The 17,497-nt window shown below is 47.4% G+C and overlaps 1 protein-coding gene across 2 annotated transcripts in view; it reads left to right on the top strand.

Annotated features, from left to right (window-relative positions):
• GORASP2 (golgi reassembly stacking protein 2) overlaps positions 1-16,690 on the top strand; it is a 36,052-nt gene extending 19,362 nt beyond the window's left edge. For both annotated transcript variants that reach the window (XM_075529357.1, XM_075529358.1), the window contains exons 2-10: positions 865-945; positions 2,360-2,563; positions 3,058-3,144; positions 4,011-4,141; positions 7,028-7,160; positions 7,934-8,057; positions 11,329-11,415; positions 12,625-12,735; positions 15,128-16,690. In XM_075529357.1, the coding sequence (XP_075385472.1) occupies positions 865-945; positions 2,360-2,563; positions 3,058-3,144; positions 4,011-4,141; positions 7,028-7,160; positions 7,934-8,057; positions 11,329-11,415; positions 12,625-12,735; positions 15,128-15,462 (1,293 nt within the window). In that variant the 3' untranslated portion in view covers positions 15,463-16,690. The remainder of the gene's footprint in view (positions 1-864; positions 946-2,359; positions 2,564-3,057; positions 3,145-4,010; positions 4,142-7,027; positions 7,161-7,933; positions 8,058-11,328; positions 11,416-12,624; positions 12,736-15,127) is intronic.
• The last annotated feature ends 807 nt before the right edge of the window (positions 16,691-17,497 follow it).

Below are 17,497 nucleotides of genomic sequence, written 5' to 3'. Positions count from 1 at the left end.
CTTTGCCCTCTGTCCCACACTGCTTAGACGCAGCCCTCTCCAAACGCCTGCCTCTGCATCTTTATTCCTATTCTTTCTCCATCTTTCAAACGTCCTTCCTTGTTCCTTATCCAGCTTCACTTTTGAATGCTCTTTCTTCAAAGCACAATGGGGCATGTCTTTAATCAGAATTAACGTCCTAGAACGTGGTACGGCGATTCGAGCTCAATGTCCTGTGTCTCCTTCCTCTTCCTGCTGCTCCCTTGGCTGCAGATTTCGTGGGGTCCGTTGGCTGTGTTCCTCTCACTTTGCAGAGGAATCGTGCCGTGCCAGGAGTGGGTATGCAATAAGTGGTCACTGCTTCAATCTGGATTTGTCACTCAGTTGTCATGGTTTATTGTCTGCTGTGTCATGGGCTTAGAGCTCTGGTGGCACCCTGGTTAAGGTTTTGGCTACTGATTGATAAGTCATCAGTGTGGACCCACCAGCCTCTCCTTGGAAAAAAGATGTGACCGTCTGCTTCCATCCCGATTGACAGCCTGGGGAGCCCAGTGGGAACAGGTCTGCTCTGTCTTATAGGAAGCTACAAGTCACAATCCCCTTGACAGCAGTGGGTTTTTGGGTGTGTCGTTGCTAAATATAGAAGGATGCCTTCCATCAAAAGAAGAAAAGTGATGTGAAATGGAAAACCTGCCTCTCTGGGGAGATGGACTACAGGACTGAGTACAACTCAGGGAGCGGGAAGGGCGTTTTCTGTGGGACAAAGAGAAACGAGGAAAGAATCTGTACCTGTATTTCATTATAGAAGCCGTTTCTCTCTTGAGAAGAAATCACCATTTAAATTTCGCTTTTCATGTTTCCTGTCTGATTGTCTTGTTTCTACAGGTACAAGGAAACTCACCAGGGCACCGAGCTGGACTGGAGCCTTTCTTTGACTTTATTGTCTCTATTAATGGCTCGAGATTAGTAAGTCCGTCCTTTTACAGCGCGACCCACGTGTGGTGTTTTGTAATCGTTTGGAAATGGAATTTTAGAATCTATCTGGGATTGATGTTTATTAATTAAAAAACAAAGTTATTTTTTAAGTGCTTTTGTTGAATGCCCACAGAGAGTGATTTGGGGAAAATGCAAGTTACAGAATATCATAGAGTATAATGTCCTTTTTGTAAAAATAATTACATGTTATTAAGCATATTAGTGTACAGCAAGTCTGAAGGACTCAGACTCCAGAGAATAGCTTGGGAGGGTAGGGTCATGGGAGTGTTTTCATTTAAATGTTAAATATTTAAATTTTGTAAGCAGGAAGGCATAATTAAGATTAAAATGTTGGTTAAAATATGTAAAACTTGTGTAGGTCATTAATAAATTGATTAGGGAAAGCATCATTTGTAATATCATTTTTCTTGAAACTAAGTTTTGTGGTATATGGATTATTTTACTTGAACCATAAGAAGTGTGCTCCAAAAATGTAGAATTAGAATTCCTTTTTTTTAAATGGCTTTTAGTGTGCTCATAATAAAGTCCCATAAGAAGGAAATTATATAATCACAGTGAAGAAAATTCTTATAATAGAAACTCTTGGATTGATTTAGTTTTTCAAAATAATTTTGATATTTTAGTTCTAACTTAATAGTATGTCCCACATAATGGCATTTATTCATTTATGTAATGAAATGTTTGGCAAATTTCTTCCACTTATTTTCCTTCCAGTTTCTAATAACATAATAAAATAAGTATTTTCGAGTGGAAGCCCAAATCAAATTTCTTTTCTTTTTTTTTTTGAGTGAGTGAGTTAGTGAGTGAGAGATAGTGAGTGAGTTAGGGAGTGAGTGGGTGGGAGAGTGAGTGAGTGAGTTAGTGAGAGAGTAACTAAGTGAGTGAGTGAGTTAGTGAGAGAGTGAGTGAGTTAGGGAGTTAGTGGGAGGGTGAGTGAGTTAGTGAGAAAGTAAGTGAGTTAGTCAGAGAGTTAGGGAGTTAGTAGGAGGGTGAGTGAGAGAGTCGCCCAAATCAAATTTCAAAGCTGGCAAACAAACCAAAGTTGCCTTAGAATTGCTGGTTAGCTATGTTACTGAGGTGGTTTGTGTGTCAGCCCGCAATCACTCCTAATGGTGCTGGGTTGCAAACCCCATCACCTGAAGTCAGCGCAATAAAAAAGCCAGTTTGAAGTTGTTGCTAACATTGGGACTGTTTTTAATTTATTGACATTCTTCTATTTTCATGAACATTTGAATGTTGACGAGGCCTTTTTGATAGCTGAAAAACTATTGTTTCACTTCTTGCCTATTATTTTATGTGTGTTGATTATTAATACTAGTATTATGGTACTTAAGCAAAAATTGGTTTGTACCTATTAAGGCAAATTATTTTTCTGTGTTCACAGAATAAAGACAATGATACTCTAAAGGATCTACTGAAAGCAAATGTTGAAAAACCTGTGAAAATGCTGATCTACAGCAGCAAAACACTGGAGCTGAGAGAGACCTCAGTTACACCAAGTAACATGTGGGGCGGCCAGGGCTTGCTGGGCGTGAGCATTCGCTTCTGCAGCTTCGATGGAGCGAACGAAAATGTTTGGCACGTGATGGTAAGTATCGACTATGAGCTGTCCATTCTTGTTGAAGACAATGTAGAAATGTCTCTTACTGGTGCTTTTCTTCAGTTTGAGAAGATTATAAGTTCTTAACAATTATTAAAGTATTATGATTTGGTTTTGTTTCTTACTCTCAGTATCCATTGCCTTTGCAGTAAGAGTTAGGAAGCAAAGCCTGAGGACGAGGAGCAGATAGGAGAGGGTTTCAAGATGCTGTGAGAAAGGCCCTGGCGTTTCCCTTCTCTTTCCCACAGCGTGCGGAAGGACACTTCCCGGGGTAGAAGAGAAGCAAATGTAGTTTGTACGTTAGAATACACGTCAGAGCAGTGAGCTACAGAAGTATGTCAATATTTATTTAAATGGCCTAAGGTTTGCTTGGGAGCTTTATTTTAAATATATTCTATAATGTCTAACATCTCTAAAGGCAGAGATTTGGGGTTTTTTCTTACCACTTACCCTAAACTTGAAGTGTGTTTCTGTCATCCTAGGAAGTGGAACCCAATTCTCCTGCGGCCCTTGCAGGCCTCAGACCTCACAGTGATTACATCATCGGAGCAGATACGATCATGAATGAGGTAATTAGCCGATTAGTAAGAAGAAAACTTAGAATCGTATTTTCTCACTGATGTTTAAGTGCCAAAGGACTGTGCAGTCAGTGTTGAAATTTCGGTCTTTGCTAATAAAGACAGCTTCTGCTTCAGGGTGTTAAATGGAACATCTGGGCGTCGTCTTCGGCATAGCTGTGAGGAAAAGCTCATGGCGGGGTGACAGTAGCACAGATTTCTGGCCTGATGTACAGAAACCTGTTCTCTAGCCTCCAGGCTGAGTCAGAGTCTCATGTTCATCATTGATTTCAACTTCCTTTTGCCTTTTAAGGGGACGGGTTGTTCCGCCTCCTGGAACCCCATGGGGTGGGCTTCGCTGGACTGTGCACAGACACGGGCCTCCAGGCCCTGGTGTCAGAGGGCGGCCCTGAGGTGTGGCCCGCCCTGGCACACTTCAACCAGTCACCCCACCAGGGCTCCTGTCAACTTTATGAGTCACATCCCTTTCCTTCCCAGTAGCTAATGACGTTTACATTGCTAACTCAAAAATGGGAGGAAAAAAAACGAGACCCCAATGACCAGGTATTAATCATGGAGAATAAAAGTGGAATGTGTTGGATTTGAACTTGGATGTAGAAGAGTTCTAAGAATACTGACTAGATCTTATCCCAGAGTTGGTCTTGACACCTTGCACCTAGGCGGTAGCTCACTGAAGCCAACTTTGCCTGGTGTGTCAGTATTAAGGAGTTATTCTCGTTTCTAGAAAAGGGCCCAGAAAATCCATTCTTGTTTTTTTTCACTGACCAGGTGAGTCTGATAATAGCCAGGTTTGAGACTCACTGCTTTAACATTCAGTAACATTAAAAAAAATACTTCTCCCTCTGATACTTTTGTAGTCCGAAGATCTTTTCAGCCTTATTGAAACCCATGAAGCAAAACCATTGAAACTTTATGTATACAACACAGACACGGATAACTGTCGAGAAGTGATCATCACGCCGAATTCTGCATGGGGCGGAGAAGGCAGGTAAGGTCATTTTTGAGGCTCGGGTTTGATAACTTACTAATCAGATGTGCTGTAAACAATATTAGGTGTAATACAAGGACATCTTGAGCAAAGGAAAAAAGATGACCTAGAATATCCAAGCCAACAGGTCATTTTAAAACTACACATCTTAGAGAGTCCGAAAGATACACTGTCAGTAGTCCTTGTCTTTATTGCTTTCACAGCTAACAGTTCACTCACACACACACACACACACACACACACACACACACACACACACATTCTCTCTCTCTCTCTCTCTCTCTTGCTCTCTCTCTCTCTCTCTCAGAATTAATAGCGCATAAGCCACCTCAAACACGAATTCACTGCCATGAGTCTGTTCCGACTCTGCTGGAGGGCAGAGTGGAGCTACATTTGTGGCTTGTTTCCGAGGCTGTAACTCTTCACAGGAGGAGAAAGCCGCCCCCTTCGCGGGCGGAGTGGCAGGCGGTTTCCAACGGCTGGTGCTGTCAGTCACAGCTTATGTACAACCCACGACACCACCAGGGCTTGCCAGCATAAGCCATAGTTAAAGGAAAACCTAGGGTTTGGAGGCCTTTCTACATGACTTGTAAAAGTTCCAATTTTTGCTCAGCAAAAGGTGGTTTAGTTGATGTAAGCAGACAAAGTTTCCCTTTGACCAAAACATCTTTACTCATACTGCAACGTTTCTCAGCTCAGCATATTTCACTGCGAGAATCCTAGCTTTTTGTAGTGAAGAGAAGAGTGGGCTCGGACGATTACCCACGAAACCAGCTTTTCTAGACTTGCTCAGTGTCATCTACTGTCCAGGTTTGTAGACACCCAGAAAGAAGGTCTCCTATTTTCCACAAGTGATGAATTTTGGAGGGACTTCAAATAAATGAAAGAAGCTGTGTGTTACTTCACTGGAATGGCAGTTTTTCAATTGACAGTCGAAAAAGGTCGACTCTTGTGGAGACGGCGCTGGTCAGATTAGTGCCACAGATTGCCTGGCACACATGGTCCAAAGACAAAGAGAGATTGGGAATGGGGAAGTCCAAAAGCAAACAACATTTTACTCCTTGATCTTATTGAAGTTGATTAAATATTTTGTTCTTTGGGACCTTTTTCTTTCTTTTTGAAGACCAAGCGCTGATTATATCTTGCCTGTGGAAAACTTTTTTTTTCTTTTTGATAAGTTCAATGCACTAATTGGCCATTTGATGAACCTAATAGAGACCATTTTTCCTGAGGCCGCCCTCTGACCATGCATTTGGCATCTATAAGGAGGCTTCAGAGATTTCATGGAAAGATGGAGTTGAAAGATAATGGAAATGTCCCGTAAACTTTTTGAGTTCTCTCAGATGTACCCTGATTTTTGTTCTTCCCCCAGAGGCTTGGCCATATTTTGTTCATTACACTATATTCCCCTCTGTTTCATTACTGGGGTCTCTAAGTTCGGACAGGGTCTTGCTGTCGCCTCAAGTACCTTCTCTAGCACCCCTTACTTTGGCTAATAAACACCCTGCTTTGAAATGCAGCTCGCTCCGAAAGGATGTCCTTAAGCAGTATAAATGATTGAATCTTACTTTCTTCTCCTGAACGTAACTGAGATCCACACCACCGGAGGAATTGCCATTTTGGCAATAGGAAAGTAAGGGAAGACAGACTAAGTAGTCGCATAGTGTGAAGCGTCATGGTGCAGATCAGGTGTGAGTAAGGAGGACCTGAAACTGGCTACTGTCCCAGCTTCAGGTGGCAGGGCACCCACCAGGCTCATGGACGCCTTGGCAGAGGAAAGGCACAGAGAGAGGTACTCCATCCACTCGAAAGGGGCAGGGAGCTTGGCAAGTAAGACTAGCCCGGAAGGAAGCGTAAGTTGGAACTGAGTGCCTGCAGAACAGATCCCACAGTCAGGAATTTGGGTATTCTGTGGGCATTGGGGCGATGGCATTTTATCAGGAGGAAGTTCTTTGGTTCTAAACAGTAGAAGCCAGCTATTACTGTCAAAAGCAGAAATGAATTTCTTGATGTGGACTAACTCATAAAGTCAAACAGCTGACAATCCAGGCTCCGGGGTTTCTGTCACCAGGCCTGGTCCACAATTGCATCAATATTCCACTGAGGTGCTGAAGCCATTTTTGGTTTTCTGATACAGCCAAGTTTTGTCACCCTGGGCAGGAGGGGTTGGTGGGCCTGTCTCTGGTCTTGAGCTGCTTCCTTGGTTTGAACAGGCCAGGTGCCCATGTCGACAGCCCCCCAGCAGTCACACAGCCACAGAGAAGTCATGTCCCTGAGGGAGGAGGGAGAAAGGGGCACTGGCAGGCCAGCAGACTAAGGGAAGAGGTAGGACAATCACATCTTTCTTACAAAGATGTTTTTTGGTGGCGGTAGGAGGCGGAATTAAAAGTGGAATCTGGATTAAACAAATGTGGCTGCTTTGGGCCAAGTTCTGCTATAAAACTATGGCAAAAATCAATGAAATCATCAAACACAAGTGAAGAGGCTGTCTGTCATTCACCCAGTACTGATGAAGCAGCTCCTACCTTCCCTGCTGTGTTCAGTCAGTATGTTAAGCCAGGTCCCTGCCCTCCAGGAACATGGCCTGTATGGGGGACACAGACAGTGAACAGCGAACTCTGCCGTATGTCCGACGGCTCCGTGACTGCTTGATGGGGAGTGAAGGGGACAAGGACAGTGGTCAGGGGCGACCTCGTGATGGGGGAGTGAAGGGGGACAAGGACAGTGGTCAGGGGTGACCTCGTGATGGGGGAGTGAAGGGGGACAAGGACAGTGGTCAGGGGCAACCTCGGATTGGATGGCATCGTTTACAGTGATGGACTTGTGTTTCTCTCTCCAAACTGCTGTGATTCGTAGCAGCGGCTTTAAGAACACAATGTTTTATAGCCTAGGGTGCGGCATTGGGTACGGCTATTTGCATCGGATACCCACACGCCCATTTGAAGAAGGAAAGAAAATTTCTCTTCCGGGACACATGACTGGGACACCGATCACTCCTCTTAAAGACGGGTTCACGGAGGTAAGGCAGCATTCCTCCTGGGGTCTGTGCTAAAGCTCCCACTCAAGCAAGTCACCCATGTCTGTGCTTGGGATCGTCGCTCTGAGATTGGGCAGATGGTGAGTGGAGTATGCGGCCTGCTGCCCTTGGGATCTACAGCTGGAAGTGTAGGGACCGGTCCTTCAGGACTGAGACACATAGACCTGGGAGAGGACAGGTTCGGAAATCATCTGGAAGAGTGCTATGACACCAGTTTAGGTGGAGGTCAGAGGGCTGAGGTCTGCCTCTGGAGAGGGGATCCCATAAAGAAGCCTAGGGGAGAAACCCTAGAAGAGGAGCCTGGCAGGCCCTTGCAGAGAGCAGGTGAGAAAAAGCATGGAGAAACCATGCCCTGGGCTAGTGCCGCCTCAGAGCCTTGATGGGCCCAGATCGGTGGTCAGATCACAGAGGCCGCTGAGTGTGTGCGCACAGGGGGAGAAGCTGGTGCTTGGTCGTTCCTTGCTGGGGCGGGTGGTGAAGGTCTAACCCACCGAGAGTTGCCTCAGAAGAACGCTTAGCGATCGGCTTCTGGAGGGGGCGGCGTGTCTGGCACACGTGGCTCCCATGTGGACACAGCAGCCCTTGCTTGTACAGGAGGCATCACAATGAGGAGGGGCGGTCTGAGGCAGACAGGTAGGTGGAAACTTCTGACAAGTAGTATATCGTCCAAAAATGTACACTATTAAAATAAATGACAGTCTTTATTTTCTCTCAAGTGAAAGAGAGTAACTGTCTCTCTTTCTCTCTTTTGGAAGGTCCAGCTGTCCTCAGTTAACCCCCCACCTTTACCACCACCAGGAACGACAGGAATTGAGCCGAGCTTGGCAGGGCTTTCTATGAGCTCAGCTCCTCCAGCCGTCAGTAACGTTCTCAGTACAGGTGAGCAGAAGGAGGATTCTCTGTGCTACCGGCTATGTTTCTCACGACACTCATCCTTTCTTTTCCATCTCAGCTGTAGCATTTTACAGGGCGTGGCTGGCACACAGACTGCTTCTCCACACAGTTTGGGCCCAGGCTTCTCTTAGATGTACAGCCTGTGTAGGGTCAGGAGTATACCTTCACCTCTGTGTGATCTGTATTCTCCACAAGCATCTGCCTATCAGCTGAGTGCCAGGCACTGGGGACACACAAAAGTGGCCCTTTCTCAGAGGCTCAGGCTTGCTCAGGGGACATGTGCACTTTTTCCTTTCCTCCACTTTTCTACAGGAGATAGTCCCCGTGTTAGTCCGGGCGGACTAGCGAAACAAATTCATAGACACTCGTGTGTGTAAGAGAGAGATTTATATCAAAGAATAATTGCATATTGAGAAAACATCCCTGCCCTATCCAGATCAAACCCATAAGTCCAATATTAGCCCATATGTCAGATACCAGTCTATAAATTCCTCTTGAGACTCACTGAGCCATGCAATGAGGCCAAATGCAGGAAGACCGCAGGCCAGTGGGTGGACAGTCTCGTGGATCCAGTGAGGGCAGTGGAAGCATCTCAGTGCTGGCGGGCTCTCCACGTGGCTCTCTAGCATAGCTGTGTGTGTCTTGGCAGCAGGAATGTCTTGCATGGAGAGTGTGTGTGCCCTACCTCCAGTGAGATATTTATCTCCGTAGTGCCTCTAAATGAGATCATCATTTAGAGCCTCTAAATGAGCTGATTGACAGGCTTGGTTCCACCCCTTCGTGAGTTGACAGGAGATTATGTAACTGCCACAGTCCCTCTTTTTTTTCCTTAGTGTCTTTTGGTTAGTTTTTCCCCAGCCACGTAAGCTAGCATTCACTCGCCATCCATTTAAAGTACAGCATTCAGTGATTGGTTAGCATAGACACCCACTGTGTAGTCTCCTCTGCTGTCAACGTCAGAGCAGTTTCCTTACCTCAGGAAAGCCACATGCTGTCCATTAGAAGTTACTCTCCATCCCCTCTTCCCCCTGCCTGCAGGCAGCCACGAGTGCCCTGTGTATGCATCTGGACTTGCCTAATCTGGCTATTTCACAGGAAGGGAGTCAGACAGTATGTCCTTTGTGACCGGCATCCTGCACTCGACATCCGCGGGGCAGCATGGTTCATCAGTGTGCTCCTTTCTATGGCTGCGTACTAGCCCGTTGTGGGCGTATGCCACATTTATATGTTCATGGCTGAGGGACATCTGCATGTTTTTACTATCATGACTATTGCTGCTGTGAATATTCTGTGTGTAAGTTTTCAAGTGGACATGTTTTCATATATAGGGTAAATTCCCAAGTACAATCGTAGGGCCTAGGACCACGTGATACAATTCTTAGTGCATTCATCTTGTACGTTATGGCTTTCAGAGTGAGTGCATATCGTACACTCAGTAAATGCTCATGAAAAGGATACTGGCATCGCTTTATCTTAGCACTTTTTATTCATGAGCTCTTTTTCATGTGTTCAGAATCGAGGCGCTCTAGTGGCTTAATGGGTTCAAGGCTTGGTTGCTGACCTTGAGTGACCATTCAAACCTACTAGAAAGGCTGTCCAGTCCCATATAGATGTATAGTCTTGGGTTTATACCCTATGGAGTAATTCTTTTCTGCCCGCCTCGGTCTCTGTGAGTCGGAATCAGCTGGCTGGCAGGGAGTCCGGTTCACTTTGGTTAGGTTGTACAGGAACTGAGAGCTCTGCTGCTGACTAAAATGTTGGTGCTTCAAACCTAGCCTTTCTGGAAGAGAAAGACGTGGCAGTCAAGTTTTCTGAAAGACCACTGCCCTGGAATCGCCTGGCCTACTGGGTTGCTAAGTGTCCTTATCAACTTCACAGTAATGGAATGCAAATTGTTGTGGAATGGATTTAAATGCCCCGTCCAGATAAAATAATTATTATTTATAAATAACAAGGGGGAAAGGGAGGGTGAGCGGGGGGGGGGAGGGGAAAATGAGGAGCTGATACCAAGGGCTTAAGTAGAAAACAGGTGTTTTGAGAATGATGATGGCAACATATGTACGAATGTGCTGGACACAAATGATGTATGTACGGAGTTTGAAAAGAGTTGTATGAGCCCCTAATACGATGATTATAGATAAATAAACAAATGGCCCTTCCCAGTGAAAGGAGGTTTGGGGTAGGGTCTCTGGAGTTGCACCCCCACCCCTGCCGCCCTGCACTCAGATCATAGTTCTTTACAGTCTCACTTTCATTTCCCAAAAGATTCAAATTAGAATCCGAGCTTTCTATTACAAATTTCACAGTTACAAAAGTAGAAGGAATAGGATGAAGCATCACCAGGCCCACAGACCAGCAGTGTAGGAACATATCTCGCCATCCCTACCCTTTGCAAGTCTTTCTCCCGTGTTCTGTAGCTATAATTTGCATATAACAATATTAGCTCATTTTGAATGTACAATCGGAATTATTTTTAGTAACTTTATACAGTTGTGTTCATCATCACAGTCCAGGTTTAAAACATTTCCTAAATGGGAGTCAGCATCTAACTTTAGATACAGTTGAGAAGGAGCTTAAGAGGTTTTCGTTCCAGCGGTGTTTGAATCCTTTCATGTTCATCTACACATTTATACATATAATGTATGTGTGTATGTATGTATGTAATACCTCTCATTCAACCATTTTTGGGTTTTTTTTCTAAATCGGAATCTATTTTATTTTTTAAAATCATTTTATTGGGGGCTCTTACAATTCTTATCACAATCCATACATCTATTGTGTCAAGAACCTGTGAACATTTGTTGCCATCATCATTCTCAAAACGTTTGCCTTCTACTTGAGCCCTTAATATCTGCTGCTCATTTTTCCCCTCCCTCTCTACTCCCCCCTACCTCACGAACCCTTCATCATTCATATATTATTATCCATTCAACCATTTTCTAGGTAGACTTAGTAATGGGTGGTTGGGGTGTTTCCCATCCAGTGTCTGAACAGTCTTGAACTGTGTGGAGGAAGTGTCCCAATGACTTATGACCACTCTTCTGACTTTGGAAGTAACTGATGTCTCTTCAACTTCCCATTGTGACCCATTTTAGATTTCCACTCACTGTGTTGTTTGTTACACTGCAACGTCTTACATGCACATTCGCTGAAATCCCAGAGACATGACTTCTTGAGTGTTAAAAATAGAAACATAAACTAACCATAACTGCTCCAAAGAGACCAGGAGGAATCAAGTGTTTCAACTTTATTTTAGGTGTCCCAACAGTGCCGTTACTACCACCCCAGATAAACCAGGCCCTTGCTTCTGTGTCTCCCGTAACCCCGGCTACGACGATACCAGGTGAGCACAAGGGACTCGAGATACGTGTTGTAATAGTAGTGGTATTCTTGTTTTGCATCTTAAAATAATGAGAAAATCTTAACACATCCATCGTGGCTTTGAGGTGTTTTACCTCTGGGTAACGTTGTGAGAGCAAGCGGCCCCTCTCCTGACAGACACAGAGCAGACGGTCACCCAGCGAGCTCGCTGCCGAGTCCAGGGTTCCTAATCCGTGGCCCTCATCACACCTCCCCCTGGACAGCATGAGCAGGGCACACACGGTGGACAAGTTTGTTCTTCAGCGTCCCCTTGATGAGGCCTTTCGGACACTTACTCATGTGCAGACACTGGGTTCTGGGAGAGAGCCCGCCTTCTCACATTGCTACTTGTTGGTGTCTTTCTGTGAATACTGAGTGCCCATCCAGCTGCTCCTGGCCAGATCTGCCATGATCACAAGGCACTCAGGTGGGAGCCTGTGTCGTACGACTGCAGGCGCGTAGAGCCCCACGGGCCCCGGCACAGCCGTGCACCACGCAGGCGCGTGCAAGCGTGGTCAAATGTGCACGCGGAGTAAAAGGGCCAGGTGGGGATTCTTTGTGCTGGTTTGTGACGTGTGAAATTATTTCAGATTTTTTTCCTAAAGAAGACAAAACATTCTGCTCCTGTCCCAGCCGCGCTCGGTTGGCCGTCCTCCACAGCTGGCCGCCTCTTAGTCGGAAGGGTCTTCGCAAAGTTCGAGGGGAAATTCCATTTTCTTTTAAGTCCATCTCTCCAGGAACTTTGTGAAGCCCCTTGTATTTTTGTTGACCTTTGCTCATTTAGTTCACATAGCCATCCCCTCAGCACAAACAGGCACTCTGCAGAGGAGCCAGTTTGTCATCACTGCTGTCCTAAGGAGCCTGGTGGTGCAGTGGCTGAGTGCTCAGACACTAACTGGAAGGTTCGTGGTTCAAACCCCCCTGTTGGCTCCCAAGGCGAAGGAGGGTGAGCTGCTCCTGTAGAACACACAGCCTAGAAAACCTCCGGGCAGCTCTTTGCTGTCATCGGGTCACTGTGAGAGGCAATCGGGTCCTCGATGACACCTATCGGTCTGTCACAACAGCCTGCTGTGACCACACGGCACTGCCCCGCTGCAGCTGGCCTCCAGTGCCCTCTCCCTCAGCACACGAGGACTTCCTGTCCGCTCAGGTGAAGGGGCTTACCTTTTGCTCTTTCATGTCTTTTCTTCAGGTCTGATGCCTTTACCGGCAGGACTGCCACCCCTGCCCGCCCTTCCCAACCTCAACCTCCCTGCTGCGCACATCATGCCGGGTGTCGGCTTGCCAGACATCGGGACCCCGGGTATGTTGCATGGCCTGCCCTCCTGGGAGCATCCTCGCTAATGAACAGCGCTAGCTGGGAAAGCTGATCCTCTATATGCCAGTGTTTATGATTTTGTTTGTTTTTTCTCCCCGGGAAGGACAGATCAATTTAAGAAATTGAAGCTACTTCAAATAAATACGAACCCTCTTCTTTAAAAAAGTTTTTGCGAGTCTTAGGGAATGAGGTCACAGATAAGTTCTGAGGCCCCAGCCAGTTTTCCCAGCCAGCCATCTCTACTCTCTTTGCACACTGGCAGCTCGAGTCCCACTAAAGCCCTGGGCAGCAGCGGTGCGAAGGGCTCCCAGCTTGTCCAGAGGAGCCCCAACTCCCATGATGTTGTGTTTGGGCGGCTGTCCACAGGCCTCCACGGTGCCTGGTCTGTGTAGCCCGGGCCTGGCCCCACGACTGGCTTAGTGCAGGGAACCCACCCTCTGTCCTGTGATCGGCCGGCTGTGCTGGTTCTTTGATAAAGATTCCCCATTATAGACAAATGAATGAAAACAGTGGGGGCTCTCAGCTGCGAGAGGCAGGCTCTCGTTTTGATGCAGTGAGGAGACTTAGCCACAGTGGCCCCGCCAGTTTGCTCTGGGGACAATGGCTCCTCCGCTGGCCTTCAGCCTGGGTTGGCCTCACGGCAGGGTGGTTTTCAGTGGCTTCGATTAGTGGTTTGACCCTAGTGATACCAACTAGTGACCTTATTCCACCCTGGTGTCCATTGTCACTTTGTCGTCTAGCTGATTAATATCCCTGTTGTAATGTTCATCCTCTGGATTTATTCATTAACCCATTCTGTTAGCTGACTTCGCTCCTTGGCTGGTGGTTTTACAAAAGGCAGCAAGTGTTTGAAACTCCTATTGCCTGCCTTCATGCACCCTGTTATTTCTCTGGGGTGCTTCTGCCCAACGCCTCCTCAGCACTGCAGTGCTTCCTGACCCGGTGGGGTCACTCTGAACAACTGCTGTGCCCAGGCTGCCTGCCCTCTGTCCCTCTGAGAAGGAGCAAGCCCACCAGTGGAGTAAAGCGGGTTCTCTTATCAGAGGCCTTACACAGAGGCTACCTACCTGTGTTACACAGGGTTCTCTAGAGAAACAAAACCAGCACACATAATTATATAATATATTTATTATATATGTTTATTATATAATATCATATAACATGTTTATGATATAATGTTATATAACATGTTGATTATATACATTATATAATATGTTTATTATATACATTATAATGTTATATAATATTTACTATATACTTTATATTTATATAATACATATTTATTATAGAATATATTTATCTATCTATATAAATATCTATTTATATAGATAGATAACATAAGAAATAAACAGCTAATTAGTCTATAACACAGTACAAATGGTTCAGTGCAACTCACTCCCGTGACACAGTGGTGAGACACTGGCAGTCCTGCGGGTTTTGAGGGCCACTGTAGAGCAGTTCGGGCTATCTGGCCACAGACAGCAAACAGCAAGGCAGGTCACCAACAATCAGCCAGATGACAGGGTCCGACAGTCCCCAGCTCAAGCGATGTATACTCCAGTAGCATGGCGAAGCAGGTCTTGAAGGGACCTTAAATTACAGCAACACGGTCCACAGGTTAGGTGTCCCACAGGTAGTGTAGCTTGCAAATTGAGGCACAGAACAAGCAAGGCAGCCACACACTGGCCCAATCATTAAAGAGCAAGAGACAAGGCAGGTGAGACTCACCAAGCCATATATCTCTCCGCCCTTCGATTAATCCCACGTGTTCATTGGCCAGGTTGGCACAATAAACTTATCACATGACCTCAATGAGGCAAGAACCAAAAACCCGCTGCCATCAAGCCCATCCCAAGACTGTGTCCCAATAGGACAGAGCAGAACTGCCCCTTGGGGTGTCTGAGGCAGTAGTAGATCCTTAAGAGAGCAGAAAGGCTCATCTGTCTTCCTCAGAGAGGCTGCTGAGTCCCAAAGGCTTGCAGTCAACCTTGCAGTTAGCAACCCAAGGGGCTCAGAGCTAGCTAGCTCTTTTCCCCCACAGCCCGCCCACAAGTCAGCCAGCCCCTGTATCCGCCTTGATCTTGACATCAAGGCTTGTAGCCCGCCTGGGGCGGGGCGCGGCGCAGGGCTCTCCCATGAGCCACAGTGGAGACCCAGGGCTGTCCTCACTGCCAGGACCACTTCCTCCGGGAGCCCAGTGGGCTTCTTTCATCGCCAGCTCTGAATCAAGCCCCCTGGAGCCCAGAGGCTGGGCCCTGATGGGTGCTGCGTCCTCCATGTGGCCTCCACTGGGGAGAAGCTTGTGTGGCTTGCTAGGCTGGCACTGCTGCTCTCGTGGCTCTAGGGGGATGGATGATGTGTGCCATTTCTCTCCTAGGTTTGCCATCTCTTCCTTCCTTGTCTCCCCGAAACTTGCCCGGCATTGCACCTCTTCCCATGCCAGCCGAGTTCCTCTCGTCATTCCCTTTGGTTCCAGAGGGCTCTTCAGTTGCAGGCTCAGGCGAGCTGCTGGCCTCCCTGCCCCTTCCCGGCAACCCGCCTTCTGAGCCCATGCCGACGACTGCCAAGGCAGCCACCGCCTCCGCACCCACTGTGGATGCCAGGCCCCCGACTGCACAGGCCTCGGCCGAGGACAGAGCCAGCGAGCCGGCCCCGGCCACGGAGAAGCCTATGCCTGCCGCTGGGGACACCAGTGCTTCTGAGTCACCGTAACTGTGGCTCGTTCCCCGGGAGCGGCGTAGTGTGTTTGCTTAACCACGGGAGCGGGTCTGAAAGTGCAAACTGTCATTAATTTCATACTAGTTTGTACGTCTCTGTAGGCATCCTGTAAATAGTCCTAAGGGGGGGGAACGCAGCAAGAGGCCGGGCCTTGTTTCCTGCCGAGCTGGGCTGGGGAGGGAAGCCTGAGCAAGTACTCCTGCTTTAAAACAACCCAAAAAAAATGGTTCGGATGACTTGCTGCCAGGCTGCCTGCGACTGTGCTGTTCGGGGTGGGCATCTATGGGGACAGCGGTGACAGGGTGTCCTCCAAGGGTCCCTGTGTCCCCACTGCTCTGAAACATTCGATGCCTTGGTCTCACGCACAGCAATTCTTGTACTTTGTCAATCGTTCACAAGGATGCAAACCACCTCACTACATTCTGAACGGAAAATATATTTTACTTTGTGTCTTTGTGAGTCACATCTGTTGAGGTTTCCAAGAAAATTCCAACGAGAGATGTGTGTTCAAGTCCCGCTGTGGGCACTAGTCATTGCACATCTTTCTATCCTGCCTAGAAACAGATCCTCATTTTGAGCTCTCGATTACTCAGACCACCTTTTGTAACTGCTGCTGTTGCTTCACGAAGCTCCATCAAAGGCATTTACAGCGAAACCAAGGCGGCCTTGCCAGTTTACTGGGCGGCAGCGCTGGGCTCCTTGGCGAGCTGGAGCTCAGCGGCGCTGCTGCTGCAGTCAGCCTCCGAGGGGCCCCGCTGCCCGGCGCTCTGTGGGAACCACCGCCTTGCACTGCCCCGGGTGCCCTCGGCTCTGATGCAGGATGTGCGTCTTATGTCGGCTCTCCTCGGTTTCCTAAGACACGGTTGATCCATTGAGATTGAACACAGTGTTTCCCCATTTTGCAAAGAAGACACAAAAGGTTCACTGGTCATTGGCCCCCGGGACTTGGATGAAAATGCTCGTGTCCCCAGTGATGGACACCGCCTTGCACTGGCCTGTGACCACCAGCCCGGAGCCTCCAGAGAGAGGAAGCTTGGACCAGCCACTGTAGAATTAATTTCCAGGGGGGCTTCACCAAGGTGGCGGGAAAACCTGTGACCCGCTCGTTCTCTTTCCGCACCCTCTTTGATGACTCACCGCCGTTTCTGGGGCCAGGTTCCTACTTCGTGCTCCATGCTAAAAGAAGGCTGATCTTTCATTAAAGCTGCTTCTGTTGGCATTACCGGTATTTCTAGATTATTCTTCTTAGTCAGGAATCCTGTTTCTCTCAAAGGAGCTTCCCACAGGTAGGGGTAAAGCTCACGAGCACATTTAGACATAGGACAGGGAAAAGTTGAGCAAGTTACTACTTTTTGAAAGATGTCCACATGAAATATATAAGTGTATATACATACAAATATATATATTCAAAACATGATGGAAAACAAGTTTTCAGCTTTCAAAGGAAAATAATTTTTTTTTAATTTGTAAGCAGTTTTTTGCAATGCAAGGATTCTTAACTGCTTTGAGACCACAATTCTCTTTGGAGAACGTGGAGAGCCTGCACCATCGTCCTACAAGCCCTGTGGGATAGGGGTTCTTTGTACTCATTTAGAAACGGGTGTGGACCCGGCCTGGAGGTGGAGACACTTGGCTAGTTGCTGCTTCCATTGCCGTGCTTCCAGACAGCAGCAGGTCCCGTTTCAGGGGCACAAACGGCATCTCCTCCACAGAGGTCCTCCGATACCGGGGGTGGGGTGGGCAGACCAAAGGATGGGTCCCTGGGCTTCCGGACAAGTGCTGTCTGTACCAGAGATGGCGGTGCCACAGCCAGCCCACCAGGGGAGGTGGTGACCGCGGAGAGTCCTTGGGCCACACCGCATGCAGCTCTTCATGCCCAAGGGCATTGCTTGGGATCAGGTTTGGTTACCACAAAAATCCTAAAATCCTAGTGGCTCCATCCAGATATTTCCTTTCTCCTGAGTGCAGACCAGTGGAGTCGGTTGGTCTGAGGCTGGCCCAGCTCAGCAGCGTCTGAGATCTTGGGCTT

This window comes from Tenrec ecaudatus, chromosome 13 (genome assembly GCF_050624435.1).
Source record: "Tenrec ecaudatus isolate mTenEca1 chromosome 13, mTenEca1.hap1, whole genome shotgun sequence".
Classification (NCBI taxonomy): domain Eukaryota; kingdom Metazoa; phylum Chordata; class Mammalia; order Afrosoricida; family Tenrecidae; genus Tenrec; species Tenrec ecaudatus.
This window is presented reverse-complemented; position numbering and strand designations above follow the sequence as displayed.